Genomic DNA, 25,954 nt, shown 5'->3' on the forward strand with positions numbered 1-25,954 from the left:
TGGAATTACCAAATTGGACCTTCCCACAAAATTTATAAGTTTTTCCGGTATCATATCTTTCCGGCATCATAGTTGAACCCATTTCAGTAATTAATCCAACAAAAAATAATTCAGTTCAACCCCTTCAGCTATTATGAAATAACTCCCGTCTCCCGCCGTTACTTGTCAGTCATCACACGCGAAAAAATGCCTCGGAAGCCAAAAAAATGGAGAAACCAGTTCACCGAATCACCGTAGTAATCAAATGGATAGTCACAAGAAATGCACCTCGTTTCTCATCTTCTCCCTCCACAAAACCCTAAATGCAGTCCAGTCTTCTCGCAAGTGTCGCTTCGGAATAGCTACTGCATTCCTGAGCTTGGCCGCGTTTCCACAAAGACTCCAAAGAAGCTCTCTGTGAAATGCCGCCACTCAGAGAACTTCGAACAGCAGAGGTTCACCAGACCTTCAGAAGACTCGTTCGCTCCACAGTCTCCAGAAGGTGAGTGGCTTCTCTTACCTTTACTATTTATCAATATTTTTCTTGTCTGGGGTTTAGGATGGATAGGGCTTTTTGCAACCAAATTTTTTGAATTGACAAATTCGGTTCTGTTTGTAAAAAATTGACCAAACAGCAGGTGTTTGGAACAAAAATCAATCTTTTTTTTTTTTTTTTTTTATAAAAATGAGAAAAACTGTGATGAGAGTTTGTTTCTTCTTGCTCTCTGAAACCGATCTTCCGTGCTCTTCCACCAACCAGGCAACCATTATTCCTTTTGAACTAGAGCATTTTTTTTTTCTTTCTCTGGATTTTTTTTTTTGGGTTTTTGACACTAGTTTTTGAACTCCCTTGATTTTGTACTTCAAAGTTCTTCCTCAAACCGATCTACTGGTAAGCCGTTTTCTTTGTTCTTCAATGGGTTCAAATAGCTTTTCCTTTGTTACCTTGTTACCCAGATGCAATAACTCGTCCAAGGTGTGGGATTTTAAAATCGAATTTGTACCATGCGAAGGAAGCTTGGCAAGCACTACCAACGAACCTTCCAGTGGTTATTCCCAATCCCAACAAAGTCGACCCCCATCTCCTCTTTCTTTCCAGAAAATCCTTCAGGCGTAAGGAGCCCCTTCAATGTGGATGGAAATGTTAACCACAACCGACTCAATGGAATATTGGCCCACTCGAGTCCAAACCGTCAATATACTTGCACGATAAATGCCAGAGATTTGGTGCTCTTAAGCGCACATTGTACCATTTCCAATGGTGAAGTGTTGTTGAGAGCACCTTCTCTCTAACCTCTCCTGTGTACTTTAACGATAACTTTACGTCGTGATCGTGATCTATTGTGGGTGACACCACCTTAAATTCGTGTTGCCGGAAGTTACAAAAGGAAGTGTTGCCTGAAGATTCATCTGTTTGAAAGTTTGAAAAGAGAAAAAAAGGTTAGGTTCTAATACGGGGGCAAATTAGTCAAAATAACTGGGAATTTTTCCCGCTTACCTAATTGAATATTATTTTACAAACATCACTGAATTTGTCAATGCAGAAAACTTGATCATTTTTCTTGCAAAAAGTCCTAACTGATTCGATCTCTAGAGTTTATCTGAATTAGCTGATCTTTTGGTTGTAGTCTTGCCTCCTCCAAGGGTTTTCGTTGGTCATTCCATATACAAGGGGAAGGCAGCTTTAACAGTAGAGCCAAAGGTTCCAGAGTTTGTCCCTTTAGATGTATGTTTTATGTTCTGTTTTGCTCATTTAAGAACTCAGCCCTGGGCTTTACTGTTAAAAGAATGCTCGAAATTGTCATTACACTTCAGTACTCCAAGTAAATTTATTTATTCTTGTGGATTTTTGGTTGGCCCAGTCAGGAGCATTTAAGTTATCGAAAGAGGGGTTTGTGCTTCTTCAGTTTGCTCCTGCAGTTGGTCTTCGACAATATGATTGGAGCAGAAAGCAGGTGAGTTTTTTGTCTTTAAAATTTTCAGAACTTTTTTTGGTAATATACAGATACATTTTCTATTTGAGTTTGGGTTGAGGATGAAGTACATATAGACACTTATTTTCTCAAGTTCGATTACATAGTCAACTCCTGTGTTTTATTAGATTGACACACATCGGTGGCTTGTTGCTTTCTTTGTATGAGGTGAAATTTAGTTTAATATTGTAATCCATGGAGATGTTTACATGAATTTAAGGGAACAGTAGATTTTTCTTCGAGATTTCCCTTCTTTACATCATATTTACCATAACTTCCTCTCGTCCGGTGCCTCAGTTTTTACTTTTTAGTAGTGTAAATTTCCAATCTGATACCTTGTCTAGGAGTCTGGATTTGCAGTGACCTGAAGGTTATAAACCTTGTGGTAACCCCAATATGGTTCTTACATCTGTGTCTGTGATCTGTCCCATATCTCATGTCATTTTTTCCATGTTCCAAACCCACAGAGACCCATTTCCAGAAAATGTGTAGCAGTTGCTGTTACAGGGTTTGGTTTGCACTGTTGGTAGTTCACCAATGTTACAATTTGAGGTTGTCTTTAATTCAGCATGATATTTGGTAAGTATACAACAAATTGTTCGAAATACACCAATCCTTATCAAGTACAAGGGATTGGTATCTTTGATAACCACCACTGCATTGCTGGAAACCATCACTGGCAATAAATTAGATAAATGCAAAAGTATCCATTTTTTTTTAAACTTTTACTTTTCAAAGCTGTGCTCCAATGTTGGCTAACCACAGCATTTCAGAAATTTCTGAGAATGATGCCTCCATTACCTTGGCATAAACCCTATCATCCTACTTTTTAGCAGACAACTTCTCCCCATGCACAAGGCAGCCTCCAAAGTCTTGCTCTGCTACTATGTGCCAAGTTGATTATGCTCAGCTTCACCACCTCCTCTACCTGCAACACCATGTCCTGTCAAGCCATTGACTATTAGATATTGAATCTAATCATCACCATGAAATAATTGGGAATCGTAAGCCTTATGTTGAGCTTGCCATGTACAGGACACCCCTACCCTTATCAAGAAAGTGTTTTGGCTTGGTGTGAGCATGAAAGTGGTTGGCATTGGGAATTTGGGAGAGAGAGTAGGCCACTGGCAGTCTGTTGACCATGTATAGGAGCCAATGCATGAAGTCAGATCTGGTGGAGACTGAAGCTTGAGAGAGGAGAGAAATAGGGAAAATGACTAGGGTTTTGGTGGGGTTGGGAAAGAAGAATGGCACAAGACAGTGACGTTGAAAACAATGGCACAAGCAGAATGTAAGACGTGTATTGGAGTTATCGCCTTGAGAGGAGGTCATGGCAAATTCAGACTCCTTGTCCATCCATGTTCTTGGTGTATCTGGGTAATATAGATAAAGACACTCTATGAATCAAGATTTTCTTTTCATGTGATATGCAAGAACCCCTTTTGCCAAATCCAAATTGCATGGATGCATGAAGCAAGTTCCAAAATAAGCAAATGTTTGAATGCTTTAGACTTCTGAATGCATAATACGAACTGTGTATTTGTCTTATTTAGGTATTCTCACTATCAGTGACTGAAATTGGAACGCTAATAAACCTTGGTGCAAAGGGGTCATGTGAATTTTTTCATGACCCATTCAAAGGAAAAAGGTATGTTGATTATGCTATTTTTACATTTTACCAATTGTAAATGGACTTGTTTTGTATTTAGATGAGAATTTTTTCAATTTATACTTCATAAGCCATCAACTATTTTAGGTTTATGCTGCTTGGTTTGATTTGAGATCTCTGATAGCATTGCTTTTTAGTTCATTTGTCGGAAGAAAGCAGTAATCATCCTTATTTACACCATAAAGTTTTTTTCTAGATGAGATATTTTGGTGTATCTTTTTAAGATTTTCTAGCTAATACCGGTGAGAGTGGCAAACCAATTAGAGAAGATTATGAGGGACTTCTTGTGGGAACCAAGGGACACTAAGAAGGATTACCTAATGAAGCGGAAGGTCTTTTTTTTATCGATAAGTAGGAGGTGGTTTCTAGGAGTAGAGATGATGGAAACCTAGGAATAGGAAATGTTAGACTAAGAAATACAGCATTCTTGGGGAAATGGTTATTGAGGTTGTCGATGGAAGAGGATAAACTGTGGCATAGAGTGATTGTTAGCATACACAGGTTAGCAGACAGTGGTTGGGATGCGAGGCTCAATCCTAGGGCTTCTCATTGTTCTCCTTGGAAAGCTATTCATAGTATCTTGCCTTCTATCCTTAATTATTTCAAATTTGATGCATGTGTAGGAATTAGGAAACAAAGTATTGTTTTGGGAAGATGTTTGGGTTGGAGAGATTCCCCTTAGTGTTAGGTTCCCTTCTATTTATTCACTCAAAGAATAAAAGAAAAGTGATCTCTTCAGTTTTTATTGATAACTCATGGGACTTGGGATTGAGGAGAGGGATAAGGGAGTCACCAATGGAGGTGATGGATGAGCTTATTACTCTTTTAGGGTCGACCTACTTGGATCAATCTTGTTTGGATAGTAGAATTTGGAAACCCTCCCTGTCTGGTGTATTCACTTATGGCCCTTTCTATAATGTCCTCCTTCAGTCAGCTAACCTTGTAGGAACTTTCCTTCAAAGGAGGTTTGGTTTAGCCTTGTACCTCTAAAAATTTGGGCTTTTTGCTAGGAGATGGTACTCCAAAAAATCAATACTCTGGATGTGTTGCAAAGAAAAAGGCCAACTTTTTTCCTCTCACCCCATGTTTGTAGTCTTTGCTTGGGTTCTGGTGAGACCATCATACATTTATTAACCTCTTGTCCTTTTGTACTCTTTACTTGGATTTGGTTCTCCTCTCACTTTGGCTGCAGGTGGACACCTCCATTGGATGTGGTAAGTCTCTATTTAACTCAAGTTTTTTTATGAAACTGAAGAGGCTTGGAAGAATTATGTGGAGAGCCACAAGAACAGCTATTCTCTGATCAGCTTGGGGAAGAAAGAAACAATAGGATCTTTAATGGAGTGGAGAAATCTAAGGAGGAAACTATAGAAAGAATATCTATTATGGTTATTCACTAGTTGAAATCAATTGATTTGTTCAAAGACTTCTCATCTGAGGACATTTACAAGAATTGGAGAGAGGTAGTAAATACAACTTCCCTAAGATCTATTGTGCAAAAACGGTGGTCCCCACCAAACACAAGAAAGGATGAAGTTGAACTTTTATGGGAGCTCTAGAGGCAATTTGGGCCTTCGGGTATAGGGGGAGTATTCAGAGATGAAGATGATAAAATTTTTGCTATGTTTTTGGGGCCTATAGGATTTGGAGACTTGTTGAGAGTGGAGGTGATGGCTTTGCTTCAAGGTGTAAGATGTGCCAAAAAGTTGGGGTTACACCAAATTGAGATAGAAGGAGACTCTAAATTGCTAATTGATTGGTTGCAGTTGGGTAGTTTGGGAGCTTGGGTATAAAGACAATCCACAAGGGAAATCCTTAACATAATAAGGGAGATTGGTGCTTCTTTTAAGTGGACAAGAATGCCAGCTAATGGACTAGCTGATACCTTAGCTAAACAAGGGACTATGAGGGAGAATCTATTCTGGGCAATGTTGTAATCAAGGTTCAAAATTTCGATGCGATATGCCCCGTATTGGGCATATCTTATTGTATCAGTGGCTTAATGATACACCCCTACAGGGGTCGTATCGGGGTCTGACCTGGTTCAGGGGGTAGACCAGCCTTAGACCAACCCCTCTCAATCAGTTTCAAAGAAAAAAAAGGGAGAGTGAGCTTCGATACAGGCTGATATGCCGCTACCGACGTATCGGGCCTATCGGTCTGTATTGATATTTTAAACCTTGGTTGTAATAAAGGATTACCTTGGGATCAATACCCTATTTCAGGGGTTGACAGTTGTATTTGATATTACTTTCATTTGCTTTAATGAAGTTATCACTTCCAATAACAAAACATGTGGGTTCTTTGCATTATTTTCTCAAAGCTCAAATCTTAATAAAAAAAGTAATGGGAGCTTCACATGAGGCTTTCTGTTTTTGGCCTATTTTTGGGCTTCAATTTCTGCTGGCCTGCTACTTTCAAAGAATACCTTGCCAAACCAAAAAGATTTTCTCTGGGCTTTTTAGCTTTCAAAAGCCCAGCCCAGCCTACTCAAACAGGACCTTACACTAGCTGGCATGTTGATATCATCATATCACCACTGGCACCGATCTTCTGCATCTTAGTGTGCACGATATCTTGGATGAAGCCCTGACTAGTGATGGGGGAATTTTTCGTTGTTATTTGCCTCAACTACCATCATTAAAATTGGTGTTCTTCATGTTTTACTTCTCTTTTGGAATATGGAGTTTGGAGTTCCTATTTTAGGGGATTTTGTTTTGGAATTATTCAACTATCAGGTAAATTTTGTTGTCTTTTGCAACATATTATCATCAGTGAAACTGGTTTACTGTTACCCATCAAAAAAATTATTGTCTTTTGCAGTGAAGAAGGAAAAGTTAGGAAGGTCTTGAAAGCTGAACCCCTTCCAGATGGCTCTGGGCATTTCTTTAATCTCAGTAATAATCTCATTTCTGACTCTTTTGTCTAATAGACTAATACATTATTTATTATTTGTTTTTGTGTGTGTGCATATACCAGTGGTATCCAACATCTTGGGGTGGATGCATTTTATTTGCCCTTTTACCCTATTTGGTGGAATGTGGCTTTGCATATCATCTGTCTGAACTTCTCACATGATGGTCTTGGTTGGTCCCCTTCAAGGCACATTCCTTAATGATATCATGAAACTGCTGATTATAAAACAATATTGTTATAAAATTATAGGTGATCCAATAAAATAACCTGCTACTAGGAGAGTGGGGGTGACAAATGGATGAGTTGGATTGGACGTAGGTTGAAGACCAACTCATTCACCAACCATTTACACCCATTAATTACTTATATCTCTAACATGTGCACGGGTTGACTCAACCTAACCACCCATTTAAAATAACCTGCTACTAGGAGAGTAGGGGTGACAAATGGATGAATTGGATTGGATGTAGGTTGAAAACCAACTTATTCACCAACTACTTGCACCCATTAATTACTTATATCTCTAACATGTGCATGGGTTGACAGTTGACTCAACCTAACCACCCATTTAAACATTTAAACCTATGTAAATGAATCCTCATTGAGAAAAGAAAAACTTTGGGTTTCTCATGTAATGCCACATGCCACTACTGAGGTTGGTTCAAATTGGACTTGAGTAGGAAAGAGGGAACAGGTAGGAGAGAGGAGAGAGAAGAGAGAAGAGGGCGACACAATTGGGATTCAGGAGGAGAGTAGAAGGAAAGAATCAGTAGGAAAGAGAAGAGGGAGAAGTGGCATATGACTTATCAAAAAAGGGAGAGGGTGGCATATGTAACTTTTCATGTAGTTGACCCAAATAGACACCTTTAATCCAACCAAACCCAACCCCCTTTTTTTTTTGATCCAATAGGTGACTCAACCCATATTCAACCTACCTCTTAAATAGTTGCATTATAAGCAGATGGGTTGGTTGGGTCAGAAATTGCCACTCTATCTGCTACCATACTTTTGGCTAATTTATGATGAAGCCCTTGTTAATTATGGGTGAGTAACATATCCATATTCCATCACATTTTCTTTTCAAACTTAGATTGTCTGAAGAACTTAGTCCCACTTATTATCATTCTGGACCTGGTCAGTTGTTGATGGCAACAAAATCTCCAATTTCTGAGTTCAAAAATGCTGTAGGTCTGGCGTCAAGTAACCCTTGGTAAACCATGCTTTAGATACCAGTCATTGATTTAAAACTTATAAATGCTTTTATTAACAAAATGGTCAGCTTGTAAGCTCTGTGTCAAAGTTTTTTAACTCCAAAAATCAAGCCATTTGATTTTTTTTTTTTATCAATACCACCACCAAGCTATGACCAACTTATTTTATCAAGCCATTTGATTTTATCATTTTGAAAATGATTATTTAATGATTAGATGCATCCAGTCAAGCTGGACTCCTTAATTTGATCTCCCATATGGTGTCTTCTGTCTATAGTTCAGTTTTAAAATATCTTCCTAGATTGTCTCAAAAGCCTATATAAAATACTTGCATTAGTCCAAGCACTACTGAATGTTTCTCCATTTTTCATTTGGTGATTTGCGATCCAAGAAGGATCATATATTGCTTATGACACTTGTTATCTTCAAAGAAATTTCTCCCAGATGTAACATCTGCTCTCCTTTTGTTTTGTGCCATTTATTATAGGTGTCCAGAACAAGCTCTTGAATGTGGATGAAAGTATCTATATTCCGATTACCAAAGTAGAGTTTACGGTTCTCGTATCAGCTTTTAATGTATGTTATTTCTCCCTTTTTGGCTCTCCCCCCCTTTAACTGTTATTAGAAGAAATGATTGGATTGCTTATGTCTGAAGATTTTGTCATCGTAGATAGTGATGAAACCGTGTATGAGTCTTGTAAAACAAAGAAGCCTGAATAAGCTTGCTGCAATCTGATTGATCCAGCATATCCAAATTGATAGCAAACACTTACATAAGTTGTTGGCTTTGTGAAATAAAATTTGCAAGATGACCTTAACCTCTTTTTTTTTTTTTGATGAATAATGAATGATTTTATTAATAGGTTAGGAGCAAAAAGACATACAGAGAAAGTTCCCAAGATGAGGCATGAGGTGCAGCCTCAGAATAAAACAAAGAAATACAGTTTAGTCAAAAAATCTGATTCCTATGCACCCCCTGTTTAGCTAGTGAGTCTGCTAACCCGTTTGCTGATCTTCTTTCCCATTGGAATTGAACTGACATGTTTGTAGTTCATTTGAACCTTCGTAAAGCCCCTTTATAGGACCAGGCTTCTGTTTCTGGTTCTTTTAACCACTGGATCACCAGCTTGGAATCACCTCCTATTAACAATGATTAGCCTGTCTGTATTTCTGAACACTCCCCTAACACCAGAAGGACCTGGGTTGCCTAAACTGCTACATCAAAGTTGAGCTTAAGGATACCCTTACCCTCTTGAGGGGGTTTCCACTCTACTAATGGTTTAGGTCTCCCATTTTCTCCATAAATCATCAAAGGAGAAAGGAGAAAATAATTCCAAGGTCTTCACCCAATTGATTGCTCTATTAATTAAGCATTCCCATACACTTACCTCATTCCTCTCCTCATAAAAAATCCTGGCATTTCTTTCTTCCCAGACAGTCCAAACCAGTGCGGCCCTAGCACACCTCCACAAGACTGTACCTCTTTTCTTAGGCCATCTGAAAGTTGTAGGTCCAAATAGACTGCTAGTCTGCATTGGCATTGTCCACTTGTGCCCAAAGGGACTAAAAAGCTTTTCCCAAAGACCTTCCGGGGTGGGGGGCTTTATAGGAAGACCACGACTTCTTGGACTAGTATTCAGCCCACAAAGATTTGTTTCCACTCCTGTGTCAAGAGGCCTGGTGCTGGTCTGGACAGAGGGACTTTGTTAAGACCAAGAGCTGCGGCAAACCAAGACCCATGCACAGAAACAGCCAGCCTACATGTCAAGTCTACAAGAAAAGGGAGAAGCCACATCAACAAGAGGTTAATCCAAGTGGCGGACTGTTAGAACAAAGTAACAGTCCTACAACAAACTGTAACAATCTTGTAACAAACTGTAAACTGTAAACAACTTACCTGTGCTATAAAGACCAGAGGAAGAAAGGGTGAAGGCAAGCATTCCATCGAACAATTCTCTCTCTCTCTCTGTTCCCCTTTTGTTTTTCCTCTCTCCTTAGGAGCTCGGTTCACTCTACAAACCCTGAGTTAGGCAGCACCTAACAGATTGGCATCTGAGCATGACCAATACATGATCTACAGCCATGGAGGCACGGGTTGATCAGGTGGAAGTCGAGCTCCACTGAGTCTCAGGCGAGATGCGAGGTATCAAGGATACACTAACAAAGATCTTGCAAAGACTGGAACAGAGCTCGCCGGTTGAAGATAAGGAAATCGACCAGGATTGGGTTAGCCAAGGAAGTAACCGAAGAAGCAGCCCCACCTTGGAAAGGAACACCAAACTAAGCTTCCTAGTCTTCTCAAGCGGAGACCCCATCCCTTGGAACACTAAACGAAACGTCCAGGCCAGATAGGGTGGCGTTGGTTTGGATGGAGATGCAATTCTCTGGTATCAGTGGTACCGTCGAGGGCACCCCCGTATTTCATGGCTCGACTTCACGGATGCCCTGTGTGTCCGATTCGTAGCTTTCGATTATGAAGATTTTGATGAGAGTCTTGCGAAGATAAAGCAAGTAGGAAGTGTTTGTGACTACCAGTTGGAGTTTGAACGTCTATCGTTAAGAGTCCAAGGGTGGTTGGAGAAGGCTCTAGTCGGAGCTTTTGTGGGAGGACTCAAGGAAGAAATTCAGTTGGAGGTCAAGGCAATGCATCCATCAACTGTGATGGTCGCGGCAGCCCTAGCTTGCACCCAAGAAGAAAAGATAGCTCGAGCCCGACGTCTAAACCGCCCGTGGCAGCAGACGAACAAATCATTTATGACACCCATACTGGAAGGGATGAGACCCAATAAAGAAGGCAGCATCTTAGGCAAATCACCAGGTAACTTAGGCCCAAGCGCTGTTATTCCATTCAAGAAATTAACATAGGCAGAGGTGCAAAATTGCCAAGACAAAGGTCTTTGCTACAATTGTGAAGAATAGTTCAGCCCTAGCCATAGATGCTAATCTCAACAAGCCTTCTTATTACAAACTGAGGAGGAAGAAGAGGATCAGCAACGGGAAGAAAGATCATTGACTGACGAACACTGGGCTGAGACCATGAGGGTGATGGGTCTAGTTCGGGGCCGCCAAGTGTCTATCCTCATTGACAGTGGTAGCACTCTAAACTTTGCAACCATTGTGCTAGTCAAAAGATTGGGATTACCAGTTCAGCCCACAACCTCATTTAAGGTCCATGTGGCAAATGGGACCTCGCTCCAATGCGATGGAATTTGCACAGACATTGGGTTACACATCCAAGAGCAACAATTTCTGATTGATCTTTACCCATTGGAGTTAAGTGGGGCCAACAATGTATTGGGAATTCAATGGTTACAGCAACTTGGGCTTGCTCTATGCACTAGGCCTGTTTGTCTATGGATTTCATGATAGAAGGAACAAAAGTGTTTTTCTCTTTCTTTTTTCCTTTTCTTGAGATTCTTTATTGCTCTTGGAAGATAAGCGTGTTTGTCTTCCTTTTGTAAATCTTCTTTGATGAATTAATGAAAGTGTTATTGATCAAAAAAAAAAAAAAAAAAAAAAGAAGGAACAAAAGTGCATTTGCAAGGCCACTCAGCTAGCCGTGCCAGCCCAGTAAGCTTGGCATCCATGTTGAAAGAAGCACGAGACCCAAATCAGCTCACCATTTGGGGATCAAATCATACAGGCCCAACGTTATCCTAGGCCCAGGATACATCGACTCAAGCTGATTACAAACAACAGCTCCACAACATTCTCAAACAATATGCTGCAGTTTTCAAGGAGCCAACGAACCTACCCCCAACAAGGAATCATGACCACAATATCACACAATTGCCGGATGCATCTCCTACCATTGTATGGCCCTACTGTTATCCCTATTTTCAAAAACAAGAAATTGAAAAGTAGGTTCAAGAACTGTTGGATAAAAATTTTATTCAACCCATCCACAACCCATTTTCTTCACTCGTTCTTCTTGTCAAAATGAAAGACGAGACGTGGCGATTTTGTGTGGATTATCGGGCACTTAATAATATTACAGTTAAGGACCGCTTTCCAATTCCGGTAATAGATGAGCTCCTAGATGAACTCAAGACTGCAAGAATTTTCTCAAAGTTGGATTTACAGGCTGGATACCATCAGATTAGAGTCCATGAAAGTGACATTCCAAAAAACGGCCTTCCGGACTCATGGTGGCCATTATGAGTTCTGCGTTATGCCATTTGGCCTCACCAATGCCTCGGCAACCTTCCAAGCCTTAATGAACGACTTGTTTAGGCCACATTTACGTCGTTTCATATTAGTCTTTTTTGATGACATTTTGGTGTACAACCCAACATGGGCCCAGCATTTAGTGGATTTGCAGATTACTCTAGACATTCTCTTACAAAATCAGTTGTATGCCAAAGAATCGAAGTGCGCCTTTCAGCAGGCCATGTACACTATTTGGGCCATGAGGTGGAAGATGGAAAGGTCTCAGCAGACCTGGACAAGATAGCTACCATCCAACAGTGGCCAACGCCATGTAACACCAAGAAACTCAGGGCATTTCTAGGACTCACAGGGTACTACTGACGCTTCATTAAAAGCTATGGGATAATTGCAGCACCACTGACAGTCCTTCTAAAGAAAGACTCTTTCATCTGGAACAACAAAGCCCAAGTAGCATTTGAAGCCTTAAGAGCAGCGGTGTCATCCCCACCAGCTCTAGCTTTACCAGATTTCAACAAACCTTTTTGTGATTGAGTGCGATGCACTGGGAATGGGCGTGGGAGCAGTGCTGGTGCAAGATGGTCAGCCCTTTGCTTTCTTCAGTAAGGCATTATCTACCACACAAAATCATTCTTCTGTCTAAAACCAGGAATTGATGGCAGTTGTATTGGTAGTTCAGCATTGGCGCTCCTACCTGCTAGGCCGTAAGTTTGTGGTTAAGACTGATCAGCAAAGTCTGAAATTCCTATTGGAACAACGGGTCCTTTCTCTAGACCAGCAGCGTTGGGTATCAAAGTTGATGGGCTTTGATTACACTATTGAATACAAACTGGGAGCAACAAATAGAGTTGCTGATGCACTGTCACGTCAACCCAAACATCTAGTGGAGAGCATATACTCCAATTACATGTGTTTCAACAACCCACTACAGCGCTATGGGACCAATTACGGGAGGAGGCAGACAGTAATAAGGAACTTCAAGCAATAAAGGCACAGTTGTTGCAGCAACCAGGGGACAAACTGGGGTATTCTATCCAAGGGTCAGTGCTGGTTCACTCTACGGACCCTGAGTTAGGCAGCACCTAACAGACTTAGTGGCTGATCTTGTTTTTCACCCAAATTCCCCTGTAGTGTGTCTCCACTTTGCAAAGGAGGTAAGTTAGTAGCCACTAACAAAGTATCCTGCATATGCTCGGTCCCCACGATCACTTTTAAATCTGTCGAATGGTGTTCAACACCTTTGCCGATAGCAATTTCTTCTCCCATGCCTCCTTCCGTCGAAGCCTCAAGAAAAATAGGTACAGTCGAGTTTGTTATGTTTCTTCGAGCAATCTTATCCACCAATCTCCTGAAACAGCTGTTCTGTGTCAAAACTTTCAGCCTCTTGGAACCCAACATTTCTTTCCAAGCAAACACTGTCGATGCTTGAAATCTCTACATCTTCAGAGTCTGAGTCTTCATCACTTGAAGAAATAAGGCCTTCCACGTCAATAGCTTTTTTGGAATGACATTTCTTGCTCCTTGGATTATGACGTTTTGGAGATTGCACCGTTTTCACTGTTATTGGTTTCCAACTTAGGCTTGTTTGCTTCTGAGATACGTTCAGTGGTGCTCCAGGTTGTGGGGAGGACGATGATGGACCAGAGTTAGTGTCCATTGTTGACCTCACAATAACCCCCACATGACTACTTAAGAGGTCACCTGAACCTGCCCCTTCAGCTACATTAAGTCTAGGCCCAACTGGCCCAATTTGATCAGAATTCAGAAACATTAAGTCCATGTCTTGTACCCACTTCTAGCGTCTAGGCTTCATTCTCTTTAACACTGGGCCCACTTGAACTCCTTGGCATGTTGACAACCATCGACCCATTTGATTTATTTTGAAGGCCCAACAATTCCCCCTCTTACTCGTTCCCACATGGCCCATTCTACTCTCACCCACCTGGCTCTCCATCAAGGTATTGTTAAGGGGTGTGCAAAAAAAAAACCGAAAAACCGAACCGACCGAAAAAACCAACTGAAACCGAACCAAAAATTCAGTCTGAGAGTGTTCAGACTGCCAAACTGAGAGATGAGATAGGTTCGCTAGTCTGGCACCTGCTGGCTGTCAGTCTGAGTCGTCTGACAGACTGACACCCGCTGGCCGCTACGCAGGCCTTCTTTTTCTTTCCCTCTCTCTCCCTCTCTCTCTCTCTCTCTCTCTCTCTCTCTTTCTCTCGCCTCTCAGTCTCTCTTTGATCTCTCTCTCTCTGAAATCTCTCTCGCCTCTCAGTCTCTCTTTGAACTCTCTCTCTCTCTGGTTCTGGCCTTTGGAGCTCCGACCTCCGACCGATTCACTAACGGCCTCCGACATTGGCGATCTGCGGCACTGGAGGCTCAACCTACGGGTTAGAGGCTAATGCATCTTGGCGACACTGGCGATCCTAGTTACCGTGTTTTTTTTTCTTTTTAATTTTAAGGGCATAAAAAACCGAAAAACCGAACCGCAGTTAACCGGTCAACCAATTGTATTGGTTCAGTTGAATGTAAAAATCGAACCTATTGGTTCGGTCTAGAAAATTACCCCACGATTCGGTTAACCAAACTGTGAGCACCCCTAGGTATGTTTCTTTTTGCTAAGGACTTGAGCCACACCAAGATCTGTCTTTTGATTGTTAAGGTTCTTTAGTAATGAAACCTGCACCCCAAGCATCTGCCCCACGCTACCACTTGTTAGGGCCTTCGTGCATAGGATTTTAACCCCATCTCCCATTCCTTCCTGTTTTATCCGCTGCAATGATTTAAATGGTCCACCTAGGTGCACCGGTGAGGCACATTTTAGGGTAGGCACCTTGCCCAGGTCCTAGGCGCAGCTCTTTCAAAAGGTGCACGCTTGGTGTGCCTGATGTGCCTTGTGCCTCAAGTCCTTAGCCCAAGTGTGCGCCTTTTGAAAATTTGATGCTTTTTCCTTTTTTGAGCCTATTTAGTAATGTTGTTCATTCATTAATCCTAATAAAATATCTTCTTAAAAAGCAATTAAAATTATAAAATCATTATTTTTTGTGTGAGAGTTAAGAATTTAAGACCCTAACATGGACTTGTTTGGGCTTGCCTCAAGGGTGTGGCACAAAGGCGGTTCATAGAATCAGTGTGTTTTACATCACATTAGCTACTTGAAGTAATGCAATTGAGAAAAAAGAGATTGTGGGTTTTACTTGCTTGAAAATGTTTTATATGTTTGATTTTATTTCTCAAAAGGAGTTATGATGATAGTGCACTTTAAGTTTAACTTCTTCAGTAACTCATTATCAATCTTCTTCCAATCAATCGATGGAGCTGTGGAAGTTTTGAGGATTAACCTACAATCTTTTGTAGCCCGTCCCACAGCAATCATCTTCATCCCTTATGTCTTTTTGAAAATCACTTGCTCCTTCCTTCTTACAAAAGCTTCACTGAGTTCTTGTTTCTCCTTTGGCTTCTCAAAAATTTCTCCTCTAATAATTTTCTGTTCCTCCCCATTGACAGAGAAATTCTTCAAAACCTCTGAGATCTCTTTCCAGCCAATTGTTTGTTTTCCTTCCGGGAAACAGACCATTGCCTACCTGTTTTCTGGAAGAACTCTAACACCACAAACCTTCCTTTTGCATTCATTCTTCTTACTGCCACATACTTCCTACCACATGCTTCTATTGAGTCTTTACATTCCAGCTTTGAACTCAGTTGAGTGGCTTCTTCCAAGAAGGTCTTGAATCACGTGATCCCCTCATCCCCTACCAAGAAAACCATAGCCATTTTCATTTCTCTGATTTTAATGGCTACTTCCCCCTTCACTCTGAAACTTTCGAAGAGGAACTGTTTTGCTTCGATCTTCAGAACCCTTCTCCAAGGTGCTGCTTGTACGAACTTACCTTTCTTCATTACCTTGGTTCTTATTACCTACAATAAGGTCCTTGAAGGTAACTTACACAGATGATTCCAACAATGCTTTTTCAATTTGTCTCCTCACTTTGTAGCTAGACAATTCTAGTTGGGCATCTCCTCAATGATTAGCTTCCTTAGATCCAAGATTCTTGCTCTTTGTACTCCCTCCATCAGTGCCAAAACTTCAGCTCTTAAAGAATCACCCACTCCATTTTTTTAATATGGCTCCTTGCTAAAATCAGATGACCTTAACCTCTGATGGGGAATTTTTAATAGAGTATTTGTGAAATCCTTCCAAAGTCAATCAATCAGATGGTTGGCTAAATTATTGCTTGTTTTAAGTTTGAGATATTGATAAATTCAGGCCAATGGACAACTGTGGGTATATATAAAGATAACTTGTATTATATAAAAAAAGGAAGGGTGTGAATGAGAGGGTCTACGAGGGCCTTGATAAAACAACAAAAAAGAAGCAAGAGCCCAAATCAATTAGTAAGGCATTGTATTAGCACTATACAAAATAACCCTTCCCAGCGTATCTAACCCATCAGCCACTTGATTCAGATCTCTTGGGATCTATATGAAGCTGCACATCATAGAGGAGGAAATTTCCCGACTTTCATGTAAAAAGTGGGACAGTTTCCATGGGCTAGAGCCCGGGGCTTTAGCCCATTTTGTAGCAACTCTAGAATCTCCTTCCACTGCTAGAGATCTGATTGGGCAAGCCTTGGCTATTCTGGGACCTTCCAAGAGGGCATGGGTTTCTGCACCTGAACCTGAAGTATCCTCTGTTGAAGTGGGCCCACTATAGACCCAAGTCAAGTCACCGTTAGTATCAATAATCTGGCTGCCAATGCCAGCCGACAGGGGTGCCCAGACATTTTTGGAAGCTACCATCAACTGGAGGATGTAATCACTTGCCTGCCTTGGAGGAGGATTACAGGCTACAGGGATGGGAATCAAAAGGCGAAGTATGTAAGAGCTCAAAGCAATACCTTTGTAAGTCCCCAAATCTGATTCCATCAAACTCCTTGGTGGTGCCATTCAAAAGTTGATCAAGGTCATTCCTTGGCATCTTAGGTCATCAAAGGAAAAGGCTTTATTCTTAAAAGTCCTGTGTTATTTCTTTAGTTTGTTCTTCCAGCATTCCCCATGTAATAGCATGAATTAACTGTGGCTATACTGTTATTCTCGACAGTGGTTATATTTCATGGTTCATCAATAGAAAGCCTTTATTTTTACTTGGTTTACATAAGGAATCTAGTTTAATGTCCTTGGGTTTATTCCCTGCTGATTTGTCATGCCATTTTTGCAACAAGGTTCTTTATCATACCGTAGCGGTGTCAAGTTAGTCTATGTCCTTACTTGAACTTGACACTGATTTCATTCATTCGTCTATGCCCTTTATTTATTACAAATGGCTTTATACACGCATACAATTTCTGTGCCGTCTAATGGTTTTGGACTTTTTTGTTGAATGTGTGCAGTTTATCTTGCCATATCTTATTGGTTGGCATGCTTTTGTGGATTCCATCAAACCAGATGATCCTGGTCGTGTCAGCAACGCCAGTCCTAGCTATCAGGCTGACTTGGAGTGGGGTAGATAGTATTTCTGATTTTCTGTCAACAGAAAGAAAGGGAATACTGAAAGACCTCGGGATTTTAGTAGCCTTCGCTATTCCATCTAAATCAATTTATACCAAATCTATCCCGGAGAAAGCCTGGCAGAAGCTTTGGCAACAGAAACGAGGAGTTACCGCAAGAAAATGTTGGCTTTTGGACCGTGTGGATATATGGATTAGTGATGGTTTGTTCTAGAATGAAGGTTTAACTGTCAACGTGTGATACAATGTTAAAAAGTTTGAAGTTTTAAGAGGATTAATTTTTATAGTGACCAGCCAGCCGAAGTTTTTGCTTCATACTGTAGTTGGCAATATCATGCCGAATATGACCCGGGTAATTACAACTTACAAGTAATGTATGGTGAAAAACACCGAAAGCCCAGATTGGCTGCATTTTAGCCAAAAAAAAAGGCTTTGCCATGAAGCTTGTTTTATTGGCTTGTCCAAAGCAACTCAACGAAAACAACTCAAGGAAAGCTTCAGCCTTCCCAAACGGGCCCTTAAACAAAGCCCTTCCACACAACTGGGCTCAAAATTGGTTATTCAACCGATCTTAGATTACCTAATTCTTGAACTAAAACGACCCTTTTGAGGTGCTTTGGATTTTGTCACAATAAAAGTTACTTCAGAAGAAAATGGGGGACTTGAGAGTTGTAATGCCCCGTCTTAGCACTGTAGAAAGTAAAGTCCGACCAGATTCCAGATTCAAATCAAAAGCTTTTTACAGGATTAAGGAACGTAAAATTTTAAGCCATCCAAATGCAGGAAATGCGGGATTTTTTACTATGATGCCAATCCCCCACGTGGGGCTCTGACTTGTGGGGCAAATGCAGGAATTTATTTTTGGAGTACTCGGACAATTTTCAAAATGCTTTTTCCGAATTTGAGAATTTAGTGCAGATTTTTATAGAACTTTATTTATTTGTTATGTTGATTTTCTATGCTAAAGCTATGTATATCTATATTATTTATTCTTATTAACTTTGATACAAAATCCAAAATTTCGGATCAAGTAAGTGATGAAATCCCAAATTTTTAAAAAAGATTTCCTGAGTTTCGTAGAAATAGATTGGGCATAGTTTCACACCGGACTAGTTTATGTTTAGCAACCAGGGGGAGTTACAGTAGCGGAGGAAAGGGGAGGATGCATCGAACAGCGAGGTGGGGAGAGAATCATCTATTGAGTATTTTGGTTTGCATTTAGCCCAAGGGATAAAACAACTAGAAGAAGAACAAGTTCAGTAAATTTCCACCGGAAACCAAAAATGGAACCATGAAAACTAGTGCCCCCTAAGGCTTCTGAAACTCATGCTTTCCCTGCTTGCTATTGTTCTTGGTCTGAGACCACTCTATTGTTGCTGTTTGAGTCCCATTATTCACCTTTCGGAAGCCCCTGTAATAGGGGTCAAATTAATGGTATTTGGAATCACTGCAAATGCTAGAGGAAAAGATTTGAATCTGCTCTAACAAGCCTCTGTTATCCCATTAGGTCATTGACACCAAGATGCGGTGGAGTAAAAAGAACAGAAGCAACAAACACGTGTAAGAATCTGTATGAATAAAATGATGCTATGTGACCTACAGGCGGTGGATTGAATTTAAAAGCTGAATCATAAGAGGTGGTGTAAGAATCTCTCTCTCTCTCTGCCTTTGTCCACCCTATCAACCCAAACCAGTCCCATCTCTCTATCAACCATAATCATGAATCACTCCATACCTCCAGCTCCGATCACCCCACCACTCAAACCAGCCCTATCTCTGTCTCCGCTACAGTCACCTCATGCCACTGCAGAAGCTGATGGGAGTGGTGAGCAGTAGATATGTTCAGTGGTGAAAGTTCTCCAACTGCAGAAGCTGGAAGAATTTTCCAAAGGGTTGGGAATGGAAGAGTGTATAATTCGAACTTAAGAGTTGACTGGAGTTACCACTGTTAAGTCTCCCATTTTGAAATAAAATAAGCTACCATGACATGACAAAAAAAAAAGAATGATTTCCATGTAAATGGTGTGGACTGAAGGGTCCAATAATCAACTTACCGCCACCAGTTCCTATTACCAGCTTGGAGTTTCCTTCAATAACCAACTTGCCAAAATTCATCTGTCTTGCTAGCTATACCCCATGAAGGACAAATGACAACAAGAAGCCCAGCTCTAACTAAATCCCCCGCCACAACTCCTTTGCTCCTAAAAGCATCCATATATCTGAAGGACCTAAGTTGCCTTGGTTGTTCCATCAAAGTTTAGCTTAATAAAGTCATCTTCAGGTGGTAACAACAGGAGATGGTCTTCTCCTTCTTTGAGGAGTTTTTTGCAACTAAATTCCAGTTCCTCCAAATATCATAAAAAAAAAAAGAATTGTGAGGAAGTGAAGTTTTAACTTTTAACCTCTAATGTATCAACCTTGTTACTATGCAAACCATCAGCGCTTCCTTGCTTCTCTCTTTCTCAAGGAAGATTCTAGCATTTCTTTCTTCTCAAATGGTCCAAACCGGAGTTTCCCTTGCATATTTCTAAAGAATTTTGCCCCTTCTCTTTGGACATCTAAAAGTGGAAGGACTAAACAGCTTCTGTATCTCCAGAGGCAAAGTCCACCTATACCCAAATAAGGAATTTTTTTTTTCCCAAATACCTGCGGAAACTGGACAGGAGGTTAGTAGGTGGTAGCAGCTCTCTCCAATAGTTAGCAAAAATACCAGTTTGGAGACAAGCAAAGGAAATGACTTCTCTTCTGTAAATTGTTCATAGTATTAATCTTCCCATAAAACACTTCCCAATGCAGAGCACTAACTTTAGGAGGGGAGGAAGGGAATAGGTTTGTACCAAAGTTCCTCCAAATGAAAGGGCTGAGGGGAAGGAGTAGAGCACAAAATAGAGAAGAAAGAGGCACAAATAAAAGACCCAGATGGGTGAGGGGACCAGATACGACCATCAAACCTGGAAAGGTCCAACCACACATTGTCTAAAAGTTATAAAAGACTAGCCGGAGAATCAAACTCACACTTTCTCAAACCCCTTTTGAAGCCCAAGTCCCGATTAATCCCAATGGAAAGAGACATGGAAGATACAGACTTTGCAATGGTTCCTTTTTTAAAAAAAGAATTAGAATATAAAGAAGGAAAGAGATTCTTAAGTGCAGCATTCCCAACCGACACATCTATTGCTTTTTTACCTTCTTCATTGCTGAATCATCCCCCACCTTTATTTCTTTTCTTATTTTTTATCTATTAGATATTTCTTTTTTTTTTTTTATGAGTATTTATCTATTTGTTATTTCTCTTATGAAGTTTCTGCAATCCCTAAATAGCATAGCTCAGACTTAATAATTATTCTTGAGTTTTTTCACCAGCTTCTTTTGCTGGGTACACTTAAGCTAAGCCTCAACAAAGCGAGCTGAGGGCTTTGTGGCCTATCTATAGTTTGATACTGATCCTTGTCAAGCCGCTCTTTCCCTTTTTATTTCATCTTTATTTTTGCTCCTTTCGACTGATTTGCTTACAACAACCTATTGTTGTAATTTCAGCCTTAAGTCCATCTTAAAAGTCAACCAATCCTTGTTTTCCCTCAGATATTCATAGAAACATCATCCCCTTGATAGGAAGAATCTTCAGCCATTTATATATTGCTCTGGCATTGGAGAACATCAAGAATTAACAGTGAAAATTTTTAGTTTCAACTTTCAAGTGAAAGAATATAAGCTTATAACTTATAAAAAAAAGAATATAAGCTTATATAGTTATGTTCTTGCTAAACCTACATTCCTTTCTAACCAAGAAACTGAATTTTGTACAACAAGACTGACACCAAACTGGCACCGGTTTGTCCAAGTTGGCTTGGGCTATAAACATTCAGATACTAATTCATTACTGAAACCTGCCAAAGCATATAGTTGTACTTGTACAATACATAAAGCTGGGGTTGATCTCAAATTATATAAAACCGGAATTATGAAGATAATATTATTTATAGAGTAGGCTGCAAGCCAGAACATTTTCTATGATGAGTGTACCATGGCCCAGAAATAGAAACAAGAAAAACTTAAAGAACTTTTTAGAATATGGTGTTAAATGAGGGTGAGTTGTGGAACAAATCATGGATAATCAGAATTATGTGTAACATTCAAGGCCACGACAAGAACAACATTCTGAGACAGATGCACTTATACTGATTGAAGCCCATATTTGTAGTTAAAGAACTTATGGTCCCAAAGCTAAAAATTAAGTCAAACTAGAAAAGAAGTAAAATTGAAAGACATCTAGTTTTGACTGCAGTCCATGGCGTAATTAAACTAAATGCCCATCTTTCAATTTGCAACTTACCTCTTTTACAAGAAAACATGGTTGTCAGATGTTCAACTGGTACAAATTTCTCCTCCATAGCATCAAAACTGTTTTCTTTTGTTTCTAAAGATCTTGTCCCTTTTGGCATAAACATACAAGAAAGCAAAGAAAGCCACTCCGGCCATTGATACCGAAGCCCATGGAAATGGTGGATCCTTGAAACAAACAAGAGAAGCCTCAAGTTCTTGCGATGCATGATAAACAAGCGAGTGGATGGCATATAAATCATGTTCAGATGACCTCAAGAAATAGAGAGCCATGTCAAAATCCAAATGAGATAGTGATGAAATAGCTTTGTCCAGCTTGTATTTTAGCAAATTCCACCTCTGCACGAATTCCACATGTCGATTCTGTTTAAGAAGATTCCTCTCACCCCCATGAGAAGCTATCGAGTCAAGCACATCAAGGGCACTTGTAATGGTGTAATTCAATGATGTCAAAAGAATATTTCTCCGAGCTGCATCCTTCTGCACGAATGACAAAGATGATAACTCTGAAAATGGCCCAAATGGAGTCTGACCGATGCTCCAGGTATAGTCCACAAGAGTCCTGTTATCCCTGCGGTTCCACAGTAAATGGGTTGGAGAAACTCCCCACATACTCTGCAGAATCGAACCAACAAGTGGTCTCTCAAGAGTCCGTGTCTGTGTAATTACATGACGGCCGTTACAGCTGTAATCACTTACGGTCTGAGTGCTTGTCGTTCTAACTGCAATAACCATGTCTCTAAAAGCAACAGATTGGTGATAACGATCGAGCAACAAAAGCCTATTGTAGTCCAAATCAAACACGTAAACGGGAAGAATGATACCAAAATCCTCCTCTGGTATCTCTGCCAACCTTCTGAATTCGTCAGCTGAATCCGATAGTATCTGATGCAAACGCTTCGAGTCCAAGTACTCACTAACGATCAACGTATAGTTCTCAAACAAGAATCTCGAGGTATACGAATTGGTGGAGCGTGAAATTGCAAATGAGCAAATCGGACATTCTGAAAAACTAATATCGTAAGTCTTAAACCTCAAGGACTGATCTCCCAACAGCAATCCTGCATCGTTAACCTCATCCATAAATGTCCTCTCAATCGATTTCCAATCCAACCCGATTGAATCCTTACTTTGAGAGCTATGAACATGAATAAACTGCACTATAAGCGAGCTCTCAAACGGAACAGGAATTCTCAAAGAAGGAACCAAAAGAACCTGATACGCACTCCAAATTAGAGAAGCCAAATCCGCGAGCAAAGTTTTATGGGACTTGGGCCGACCGTGCAATGCAGCCAAAGGGTGAAACTCTCCCCTCGGCAAAACCCCCTCACCAGACAACGCCGGGCCATAATTGACTGGACCCGCTGCCAAATCAATCCACAAGTACCGATCTCTTCCTGTCCAGATAGTCCCCAAGCACTTGGTAAAAGCCGGTGACGCCTCTCCGGACCCATAGCTATATGCGTAGGGCTTCGATTGCGGGCTCAAATTAAGCAGGTAAATATAAATCCCTTGGACGGGCTTCTCCTTCTCGAAATCTTGTTTGATGATCCGATCGACGACGGAGTATGGGACGGAGTGAAGAGAAGACCGGAGGCTAGAGGTAGATCCAGAGATCTCAGCGCGAATTGCCTCTGAGATTTGGGTGGCGATAGGAGAATGAGAGACATCAAGGTGGAGGGAGTGCTCGACAGCAAGGTGATGAGGATTGGAGCCGATGACATGGAATTTATCGGAGAAGACAGCGGCGTTGACGAAGGAGGAGAGGAGAGATTGAGAATCGGCAGAGAAAGAACCGACTAGCTTAACGGTGACGGGGACAGAGATTTTGAGGGAGAGGAGGGAGGAGATAAGAGAGGAGACGGTGGTGAAGGATTGGACGGAGAGCGATTTTTTGAGGGATGAGGAAAGAGAAAGGAAAGAGTCGTTGGAAGCTTGTGGGTCGAGACGTGATTGCTGGGAGAGAAATGAATCGAGGCCTAAAATAGGGAGGGATGCAGTTGCAATTGGGAAGATGATTAGGAGGAAGATGAAGATGAAGGTGGTGGTGGCGGTGGACATCTTGGGGTTTGGGTTTGGGTTTGGGGAGGTTTAGGGTTGAGGCATGGTGTCTGTGTCTGGGACTCTGCGGAGCGGAAGTTCTTCGAGTTCTGAGCAGAAGACCGAAATTTAATCACAGAACTGATTACTGAAAAATCAAAATCATACCGGTGGTGTTGTGTAGATTGTAGCGTGGCCTCCAAATCCAAGCCAAGTAGCCAAGGCCTGGTCTCTGGCCTTGGGTATGGCCGTATGGGTGGTGTTTGTTTGCAAGTTCGACCCTAGCTTCTACGCCCACCACTTACCTGATGCCCGATGGACGATTTCAATTTGGGCCATTTGCATGAGTTCACATCTGCCCCGGCCCCCCACAGAATGCGCCTTAAAAAAAGCCCCACATGCACATCTCAGCGTAGCGTGCAGTGAGAAATGAGACGATTGGGATGTGTGGGACATTTTTGGGGCGCATTCTGTGGAGGGCAGATTTGAACTCCATTTGCCTTTGATCTTTGGAAAATGGACACTCTAATAATCAACCGAACTAGTAGATGCCCCACTCAGGTAAGATAAGTTCACTACCGTCAGGTAGATGCCGTTGGATTAGAATAGTTCGTAGGAATCGTAGGTCCACAACCACAACGCAGTTGTTTTTTCTCGGTATTCGATAGGATTTGATTCCGCGTCTCGAACCACTGTCCTAACTGCGTATGCATTCTTCGATTTTACGCTTTTAACCTCGTACAGGGACAGATTCAGAGGAAGTTCTTAGGGTGTAAGTGTAACATGGGCAGCCCAACCTGAGCCCGGACCGTTTTGGCTCGCAATTTTGCACGAATTGGGCTTTGATTCTCGGTCTTTGAGCTGAGCCTTAGCCCAAATCGTCAGGCTTTCCTAATTTTCAGGTGGGCCTAGCCCCGAGTAATCCAAACCCAGCCCGACTATAACATGCATAATTGCATAGGTACCATATAACTTACATGCATGCATGTATGCATGTAAAACATATAATTTTTCTATTTAAAAATTTAGATTAATGATACTAAACAGTTTTATGCAATTTTTTAGTACATCGGGTTGGGCGTAATAGGTCCACATGAGACCAATTGACCAATACAAGCCCAGTTCCAACTTGAGTATGTCATTTTTCAGTTCAGTTGGATTTGGGTTGCAAAGCTCCGGTTTGACCTTGGGCCTGGTCTGGACTCGGTTTACAAAATGGGGTAGTCCATCCCCCATCTGCTGTTTAGATCCTCTTTTTAGGTTGTATTTGGCAGTCCTTATTTTAAGGAATTACCTCTTTTTTTTTTCTGGTTAAAATGCCCTTATGAATATTGAGTTTTTAATTGTAAAAAGAGTTAAGTCCTTAAAATAAGGAATACCAAATGCAGCCTTAATATGGCATGAATGTGGAAATGTCATTCTCTTAGGCTGTGTTTGGTTTCAAGGAAAAAATAGAGAAAGGCAAAAAAAACTTATACAGGATTTGTAAAGATTTTCCTATATTTTCCTTCCTTTCCTTGCCTTTTCCTACAAGCCAAACATAAGGTTAAATTCTAGTTGACTAAGAAAATGGAGTGCCCTTTCGAGCTCCCGCACCAGCACTAATTTTCAGGAAAAAAAAAACTTTGCCTCAAAAAAACAGTTAGGCTGTTTTGAAACTTTTTGTGCATGACACGTTACCATAGATATGGGGTAAAAGAATGTTTACGTTCAATATTCTTCATTTAGCCAAAAGAGGTGATTATGGGCCAGGTCGAACTAGCAGACTATAGCCTGGGCTCGGGCTTGGCCCATTTCAGCCCTAGGAGTGAAATATAATCCCAGGCGCAAGTCAGTGCAGGAAGGGTTGTCAACGAGTTGGATTTAGGTAGAAGCAGTCATGAACCGATTATTTATCGGGACAAGATTACGGATTCAGACCTATCCCAGTTAATAGTTGGGGACTTAGACCTGATTACACTGAAAACTATATTGATTTATTTAAATAATAACTTAAAATTTAAATTTTTATAATATAACCTGAATAAAAACGATAGCAAAATATTATTTATATGCTAACATTAAACATTTTTAACTAATACTATCTTATATATTAAGAATATATATTGATTATAGAACCAAAATCATTATAATCGGTTCGATCAGTTTGGATCC

General features: G+C 40.8%; 2 protein-coding genes across 2 annotated transcripts; one reads left to right on the top strand and one right to left on the bottom strand.

Moving 5' to 3' along the window:
* Nucleotides 1-112: 112 nt before the first annotated feature.
* Nucleotides 113-17,716, top strand: LOC148854163 (single-stranded DNA-binding protein WHY1, chloroplastic-like). Its single transcript, XM_088983031.1, has 7 exons — nucleotides 113-481; nucleotides 1,608-1,705; nucleotides 1,842-1,934; nucleotides 3,506-3,600; nucleotides 6,445-6,518; nucleotides 8,236-8,324; nucleotides 17,303-17,716. Exons 1-7 carry the CDS (start codon nucleotides 262-264, stop codon nucleotides 17,420-17,422), a joined length of 789 nt encoding a protein of 262 aa, XP_088839157.1. The 5' UTR covers nucleotides 113-261; the 3' UTR covers nucleotides 17,423-17,716.
* A 3,795-nt stretch (nucleotides 17,717-21,511) lies between these two features.
* On the bottom strand, nucleotides 21,512-24,162 carry LOC148854164 (uncharacterized). Its single transcript, XM_088983032.1, has one exon. The coding sequence runs from the start codon at nucleotides 23,819-23,821 to the stop codon at nucleotides 21,815-21,817; it is 2,007 nt and encodes a 668-aa protein (XP_088839158.1). The 5' UTR covers nucleotides 23,822-24,162; the 3' UTR covers nucleotides 21,512-21,814.
* Nucleotides 24,163-25,954: the final 1,792 nt, after the last annotated feature.

The sequence above is a fragment of the Nelumbo lutea genome, chromosome 4, assembly GCF_056320005.1.
Source record: "Nelumbo lutea isolate HS-2025 chromosome 4, American lotus-T2T, whole genome shotgun sequence".
Taxonomy (NCBI): domain Eukaryota; kingdom Viridiplantae; phylum Streptophyta; class Magnoliopsida; order Proteales; family Nelumbonaceae; genus Nelumbo; species Nelumbo lutea.